This window comes from Oncorhynchus nerka, linkage group LG13 (assembly GCF_034236695.1).
Source record: "Oncorhynchus nerka isolate Pitt River linkage group LG13, Oner_Uvic_2.0, whole genome shotgun sequence".
Lineage (NCBI taxonomy): Eukaryota > Metazoa > Chordata > Actinopteri > Salmoniformes > Salmonidae > Oncorhynchus > Oncorhynchus nerka.
Window position 1 is genome coordinate 28,785,332 of NC_088408.1, and position 8,831 is coordinate 28,794,162.

The window sequence follows — 8,831 nt, forward strand, 5'->3', positions numbered from 1 at the left end:
TTAAACCCCTACAACTCATCCAGAACGCCGCAGCCCGTCTGGTGTTCAACCTTCCCAAGTTCTCTCACGTCACCCCGCTCCTCCGCTCTCTCCACTGGCTTCCAGTTGAAGCTCGCATACGCTACAAGACCATGGTGCTTGCCCACGGAGCTGTGAGGGGAACGGCACCTCAGTACCTCCAGGCTCTGATCAGGCCCTACACCCAAACAAGGGCACTGCGTTCATCCACCTCTGGCCTGCTCGCCTCCCTACCACTGAGGAAGTACAGTTCCCGCTCAGCCCAGTCAAAACTGTTCGCTGCTCTGGCCCCCAATGGTGGAACAAACTCCCTCACGACGCCAGGACAGCGGAGTCAATCACCACCTTCCGGAGACACCTGAAACCCCACCTCTTTAAGGAATACCTAGGATAGGATAAAGTAATCCTTCTCCCCCCCCCCCCCTTAAAAGACCTAGATGCACTATTGTAAAGTGGCTGTTCCACTGGATGTCATAAGGTGAAAGCACCAATTTGTAAGTCGCTCTGGATAAGAGCGTCTGCTAAATGACTTAAATGTAAATGTAAATGTATTGTACAGTACTCGACAGTGCTCTACTGACAGTATTGTACTCAATACTGTACTCTACTCACTGTACTGTCCAAACTTGTGAAACATACAGTACCAGTCAAAAGTTTGGACACACCTACTCATTGAAGGGTTTTTCTTTATTTTTTACTATTTTCTACATTGTAGAATAACAGTGAAGACATCAAAACTATGAAATGACACATATGGAATCATGTTATTTATTTATTTAACCTTTATTTAAAAAGGCAAGTCAGTTAAGAACAAATTCTTATTTACAATGACCCTAACCCTAACAACCCTGGGCCAATTGTGTGACACCCTATGGAACTCCCAATCTCGGCCGGTTGTGATACAGCCTGGAATCGAACCAGGGTCTGTAGTGACGCCCACACGTAGTAAACAAAAAAGTGTTAAATGAAAATATATTTTAGATTCTTCAAAGTAGCCACCCTTTGCCCTGACGACAGCTTTGCACACTTGTCATTCTCTCAACCAGCTTCACCTGGATTGCTTTTCCAACAGTCTTGAAGGAGTTCCCACATATGCTGAGCACTTGTTGGCTGCTTTTCCTTCACTCTGCAGTACAACTCATTCCAAACTCTCTCAATTGGGTTGAGGTTGGGTGATAGTGGAGGCCAGGTCATCTGATGCAGAGCGCCATCACCCTCCTTCTTGCTCAAATAGCCCGTACATAGCCTGGAGGTGTATTGGGTCATTGTCCTGTAGAAAAACAAATGATAGTCCCACTAAGTGCAAACCAGATGGGATGTCGTATTTCTGCAGAATGCTTTGGAGCCATGCAGGTTACGTGTGCCTTGAATTCTAAATAAATCACTGACAGTGTCACCAGCAAAGCACCCCCACACCTCCTCCACCATGCTTCACGGTGGGAACCACACATGCAGAGATCATCCGTTCACCTACTCTGCGTCTCACAAAGACACAGTGGTTGGAACCCAAATTTGAGATTTTTTAGTCATCAGACCAAAGGACAGATTTCTACCGGTCTATGGTCCATTGCTAATGTTTCTTGGCCCAAGCAAGTCTCTTCTTATTGATGTCCTTAAGTAGTGGTTTCTTCACAGCAATTCGACCATGAAGGCCTGATTCACACAGTCATTTGATGTTGAGATGTGTCTGTTTCCTCAATTCTGTGAAGCATTTATTTGGGCTGCAATTTCTGAGGCTGGTAACTCTAACGAACTTATCCTCTGCAGCAGAGGTAATTCTGAGTCTTCCTTTCCTGTGGTGGTCCTCATGAGAGCCAGTTTAATCATTGCACTTGAAAGCTTTTTGCGACTGCACTTGAAGAAACGTTCAAAGTTCTTGAAATGTTCTGGATTGACTGACCTTCATGTCTTAAAGTAATGATGGACTGTTATTTCTCTTTGCTTATTTGAGCTGTTCTTTCCATAATATGTACTTGGTCTTTTACCAAATAGTGCTATCTTCTGTATACCACCTCTAACTTGTCACAACACAACTGTTGGCTCAAACGCATTAAGGGAAGAAATTCCACAAATTAACAAGGCACACTTAATTGAAATGCATTCCAGGTGACTACCTCATGAAGCTGGTTGAGAGAATACCAAGAGTGTGCAAAGGGTGGCTACTTTGAAGAATCTTAAATATATACGTTTTGATTTGTTTAAGAGTTTTTAGGTTACTACATGATTCCATGTGTTATTTCATAGTTGATGTCTTCACTATTATTCTACAATGTAGAAAATAGTACACATTAAATAAAAACCCTTGAATGAGTAGGTGTGTCCAAACTTTCGACTGGTGCTGTATTGGAGATTCTTCAAAGAAAACAATTATGAGCTGAACATAACAGTATGCCAGTGGAAGGGAGGACACTAGCAGGTGACCCGACTGTGGTTTGTGACTATTATGATTTCCCATTGTAGCAACTTCCATTGCAGTAATTCCGTTACTGATTTTTTTGGTAAATCCATTAACAATTTAGTAATGAATCACTTAATCATTCAAACAAAGAGGAGTAAAATTACTATAACTAATTGGTAGGACTACCAGTGCCTTCATTAACAGTGCCTTTAACCAGTGCCCTTAACCAGTGCCTTCATTAACCTGTTGAGTGTAGGGGGCAGTATTTTGATGTTTGGATGAAAAGCATACCCAAATGAAACTGCCTATTTCTCAGGCCCAGAAACTATAATATGCATACAATTGTCAGATTAGGATAGAAAACACTCTAAAGTTTCCAAAACTGTAAAAATGTTGTCTGTGAGTATAACAGAACTGATATTGCAGGCGAAAACCTGAGGAAAATCCAAAGAGGAAGTGCCTTCTATTTTGAAAGCTCCCTGTTCCATTGCATGCCTTCGCTCCATTTAAAAGGGATATCAACCAGATTCCTTTTCCTATGGCTTCCACATGGTCTGAACAGTCTTTAGACATAGTTTCAGCCTTTTATTCTGAAAAATGAGCGAGAACAATCACATCGCGTCAGTGGATGGCTGGGTGCCAGCAGAGTTTTGCATGCGCCAACAGCTTGGAGCAGACATTTTCTCTCTCTCTCTCCTATTGAAAAAGCTACGGTCCAGTTAAAATATTATTGATTATTTATTGTAAAAACAACCTGAGGATTGATTATAAAAAACATTTGACATATTTCTACAAACTTTACGGATACTATTTGGAATTTTCGTCTGCCCCGTCGTGACCGCTCGAGCCTGTGGATTTCTGAACATAACGCGCCAACCAAATGGAGGAGTTTTGGATATAAAAAGAATCTTTATGGAACAAAAGGAACATTTATTGTGTAACTGGGAGTCTCGTGAGTGCAAACATCCGAAGATCAAAGGTAAGCGATTCATTTTATTGCTTTTCTGACTTTCATGACCAATCTACTTTGCTGCTAGCTGTTTGTAATGTTTTGTCTGCTGAGAGAGATGTCCTTACATAAACGCTTGGTTTGCTTTCGCCGAAAAGCTTTTCTGAAATCTGACACGTCAGGTGGATTAACAACAAGCTAAGCTGTGTTTTGCTATATTGCACTTGTGATTTCATGAAAATTTAATATTTTCAGTAATTTAATTTGAATTTGGCGCTCTGCAATTCAGCGGATGTTGACGAAAATGATCCCGCAAACGGGATGGGTGCGCCAGGAAGTGTTCCTACCTCTTGACTTGATTCCACATTTTGTTGTGTTACAGCCTGAACTCAAAATTGATTACATTTGATTTTTTCACCAATATACACACACAATAGCCCATAATGACAAAGTGAAAACATGTTTTAAAAAATGTTAGCAAATGTATTGAAGATGAAATACAGAATATATCATTCATATAAGCATGCACAGCTCAGGCAATACTTTGTAGAAGCACTTTTGGTAGCGATTACAGTTGTGAGTCTTTCTGTATAAGTCTAATAGCTTTCAATTCCTGGATTGTGCAACATTTCGCATTATTATTTTCATTTTTCAAGCTCTGTCAAATTGGTTGCTGGTCATTGCTAGACAACCATTTATGTCTTGCAATAGATTTTGAAGTAGATTTAAGGAAAAACTAACTCGGCCCATCAAGAACATTCACTGTCTTCTTGGTAAGCAACTCCAGTGTAGATTTGGCGCACATCTCCCAGTGGCTGGTGGAAAGCACCCTGAACCAGGCTTTCCTATTGGATTTTGCCTGTGCTGAGCTCCCTTCTGTTTCTTTTTTATCCTGAAACACCCCCCAGTCCTAAACAATTACAAGCATACCCATAACATGATGCAGCCACCACTATGCTTGAAAATATGGAGAGTGGTACTTGGATTTGCAACAGAACATTACTTTGTATTCTGGGCAAAAAGTGAATAGCCTTTTCCACCTTTTTTACAATTTTACTTTAGTGCCCTGTTGCAAACATGATGCATGTTTTGGAATATTTTTATTCTGTACATGCCTCCTTTTCACTCTGTGAATTAGGTTACTATTGTGGAATAACTACAATGTTGTTGATCCATCCTCAGTTTTCTCCTATCACAGCCATTAAACCCTGTAACTGTTTTAAAGTCACCATTGACCTCATAGCGAAATCCCTGAGCGGTTTCCTTCCTCTCCGGCAACTGAATTAGGAATGATGCCTGCATCGTTGTAGTGACTGGGTGTATTGATACACCATCCAAAGTATAATTAATAACTTCACCATGCTCAAAGGGATATTCAATGTTTGAAGTTGCCCTTCTTCGTGAGGCATTGGAAAACTTCCCTGGTCTTGTGTAGGCCAGTGACAAAATAAATCTAAATTTAATCAATTTTACATTCAGAATGTGTAACAACAAAATGTGGAAAAAGTCAAGGGGTGCGAATACTTTCTGAAGACACTGTATTTGTTACTTCTATGAAATTTCATTATCATCCCTCTTCATAAGGGCATGAAATTAGAAAATATTTTAAAGATACAGTATGTGGGTTTTTGGTAATGGAATTTAAAGGCACAAGGCAATATGTCTTGATTTTACAGAAGGTTAGGAATTTCTCCAAAACTAAATATAAGTGTTGATATTAGTTGACAGCAGTCTATCTATTTCTGATACCTTTTAAGACTTTCTGGTATATGTTTTCTAATACCCCTTTTCCATCTGTTTTTTTTCCAGAAATCAAAGCATTTACTTATTCCTGGAAAATGGCTGAAAAAAAGTATCTATGCCTTAATTTCCCAAAAATATATACTTTCATTTGACACCCAATTTGATATGGTCCTATGAATTTCACATGTTGGTACTCACGGGTCCTTTTCCATGGAAATGCCCCTGTCTGTCTGTCTGTCTCTTTCTCTCTTTCTCTCTCTGCCTGTCTGTCTGTCTGTTTAGCACCTTCAGCCTCTGAATAGAGGTCTATTTTAATGTTAGCCTCCCAGCCAGCTTCCACTAGACCGGGAGAAGACGGGGGACAGAGAGGGGGAGGAAGAAAGAATGATACCATAGACAGAGTGAGTCAGTCAGTTTTGGCAGAAATGCAAGTTGTCAGAAGACTTTTGGGTGCTCTTTAGCTCAGTGTCTGGATCTACAGCTAGGCTACACACTAAAGCTGATGGAAGAGAAGAGCGTTGGCTAATACAACATTCCTAATGATTCATAGAATGGATTACAATGAGACGAGAGGGTGGAAGCAAATAGCCAACATTCTTTGGAACGTCTGGACAGACCATAAAAAGGAATGCAGAACTTAGGCTACATAATAGGATCTATTTGATGTGGCCCTCGTGTAGCCTACATACTCTTGCTGATGATAAAAGTACAGGAATGGCTGACATTTTTCAGTTGAATACTCCATAGAAAGGCGGAACCACATAGTCAAGATTCATTAGAATGTGAAATCAATTTCAATTCTGTCCTTCAAACGCTACCCCAAAAGGAAGCATGCAGTCTCAAGCGAAATCACCAGAGATTAACTCAAAAGACAGCATCTTTTATACAACGTACACCTCCTTAGAATTCTAGGATGCTCCATTATAGAATGTTAGAGGAGGAATCCTTCATAGAACGAATGGGCCTTTCCCTTTCATTCCAAGCCAGTCTATTTCACACCTAGCCTCATCGTAGCGTTTTGCACATAATAATAACAGCTATAGATTACATAGTACCCTGCATAGTGCAATGTTAGTAGCTTGGTACCTTAGTTATCTTTAGTGGGCTTTTATGCGTATCAATAAGTTAACACAAAAGCGTTTAACATTTTCACCCTTTGCCACAAAGTTCTGTGCTCAAAGCACTACACTTCCCAGAGTTCTTAGCGTAAAGAAATGACCCGCACTGGAAGGGTAATAAAATGTCACAAGACACTTTTTAATGATACATATTTTCCATGTTCATATAAAAGCGTTCCTAAGCCATTTTGAAGTACGAACAACAGAGAAAATAAAATATATTCTCCCCTGTCTTAATACCGGGGAAATAGTTCACAAATGTAACCAATTTCGAGGTGAGCGCCAGACTGAAAATAGAACTCTCACAGCCCTGATATTCTCCTTCTCCGACTAACTCTGGTGCTAAAACAATTCAAAATGGATAGATCGACAGCTTTCAGAAAAAAAACACTTCTGTAAAGATGTCATCCTACCTTGTTTGCCATTGTCGGTGCATTAATCTATCATTACAAAACGGGCCAAGGTTTTCGTGGGTTACAAATCCTCAGCCAGACATTTCCTCGCAGCTCAACTGGGCGAAAACAAGGCACTTCTTGGGGCGAGTCGTCGCAGAACAAATTTTAATACATCACTAAATACAAGATGCCCTTTAACCTCAAACCTGGGAGAGACAGCTAAAATGGTTGAGTGCGAAAAAATCCGCGACAGTCAATCCCAATTGTGTATATCCAGTCAACAAAAATATGACATTTCTTTATAGCGGGTAAATAGCTGAATTGACTCCAGAGCCCGGGGAGCAAGATTCCTGTAGCCTACCGGTAGTAAGAAACCGGAAAGATAGTGGGCTCAGTCCAATGGTTCTCCCAAGACAAGCAGGCCTATAGACTATGTATATGACAAGTTAGTTGTGTGAGTTTGTAGATCCAGGTCAGGACTCTCCTATCCCTAGTAGCCTTGGCCAAGCTAAAAACAATAATAATAATCAAACGTATAATAATACTAACAACAACAACAATAATAGTAAGGCCTAATAATAACATAAAACTAGCGCTACTACTACGTCTACTTCTAATAATAATAATAATAATAATAATTTATTTTAATACATTTAGGTATGTTGTCTTTTATTTTGAAATGGTATTTATCATACAGAAAGATCCGTGAATAGCATTTAATTGTATGTCAAATTAGATTCAAATAAGAATTGGTTAGTGCCATGATATTTCAATGTAATCATTTAATTGTTACAATGTATCCTTGTGAAAAAGTTTTGACAGTTTGACAGCACATGACATGCAGGTGTGAAGGGCGCTGTTCAAAAGAGGACTAATAAAAATGTCGCCATCTGCTGGACAGAAGCATGGTTAAAGGTCCATAGGCCTAATGAATTTACAGTGTCAGTCCAGTAGAAACGCATTCAAATTGTTTTAAGTTTGACACAGGCTTTTCTTCCTTCCTAGATAAATTTGCTCAGGAGTTTGTCCCACTGTTTAAAATGATTTGGAGTCATAGTTATAGGTAGATTCTGGAAATGTAATACAAATCTTGTGAAGAAAGTAATTTAATAGTTTAACGTATTCCTGTTAGAACAAAGGTTCTAACGATGAACGTAGCCTTAAGATGCTTTTGGGAAACTGAGCCCAGTTCAGTTTATGCTTGGTGATGCCACGGGGCGGCCCTATCCTTACTCCTTCCAATGTGTATGATATGATGAAATATGTGCCCCTTGTTATTGTACTGTTTGGAGAAATGTAAGCACTAAATAATCATATATATACAGTATATATTTATATTTGTTGCCCTACGTTATATCCCTTTGATACCCATGTCATCAGTTTGATAATGCTAATTACTCCTTTGTTATGTTTATCCTGGCAGTCTCCTGCGTTGGATGTTATATGTTAAGCCAATTCCCCATAGTCACCTGGCACTACTTTGTCATGTCTGCACCTCTATGTTATGTGTTGATAAAGTTTCCCTTTTGTATCTTCTGTCCAGATCATCACATCCTTGTTATCCACATCCTATCTCCAAGGCCTCTCCAAAGCATCCTTCCTAACCTTCCCACCGGCCTTACAAGCCCTACAAAACCTTCATTCCAAACCCTCTCCCAACGTGCCTCTGTTCGTTCCTGTGTTCATGTGTGTTTGTGTAGTAAATACCCCTAAACCTGGATTCCTACTCAATCTCCTCATTTGCATTCTGACCAATGTGCCACGGTGGAAACAACAGTCCTGAAACTAGCTTACAGTCTGTCCTTGCCCTAGTCCTTTTCTTCACTACTACTATTTGGATAGATAGGAGGTGGAGGATGAATGTAGATAATGTCTACAGTATCTAATTCTATAGTTGCTAGTCATTACTTGGCACGGTTTCTCTTCATAGGCAGTACTAATATGAGTTTGACCTCAATGTAATGTTTCTGTGTGAATTGCATCCCGATTCCCCACCTTTTTCCCAAAGCACACTTTCTTGTACGGATTTAGCAAAGCAATGCTGGAAACTATCCTATGCTTTTAAATCCATGACGAGGAGTGTGCAACTGCACACTTCAGGAGAAGGGTGGAGAAGAGCCCTTGTAGTTGAAGCCGACAGTGCTCTCTCAACCACCTTCTATGCCAAGTCCTGTAGCTGAAGCCTACAGCAAAATATTCTGGATGTAAGT

At 40.0% G+C, this 8,831-nt stretch overlaps 1 protein-coding gene across 6 annotated transcripts in view; it reads right to left on the minus strand.

The window, feature by feature from the left end:
* The window catches only part of snx9b (sorting nexin 9b), a 33,723-nt gene extending 26,680 nt beyond the window's left edge, over positions 1-7,043 (minus strand). For 3 of the 6 annotated variants that reach the window (XM_065026316.1, XM_029676395.2, XM_029676394.2), the window contains exon 1: positions 6,640-7,041. In XM_065026316.1, coding sequence (XP_064882388.1) covers positions 6,640-6,651 — 12 coding nt within the window. In that variant the 5' untranslated portion in view covers positions 6,652-7,041. Of the gene's footprint in view, positions 1-6,639 lie in introns of all 6 variants that reach the window. The other 3 variants (XM_065026314.1, XM_065026315.1, XM_029676397.2) reach the window with 3 other exon arrangements.
* Positions 7,044-8,831: the final 1,788 nt, after the last annotated feature.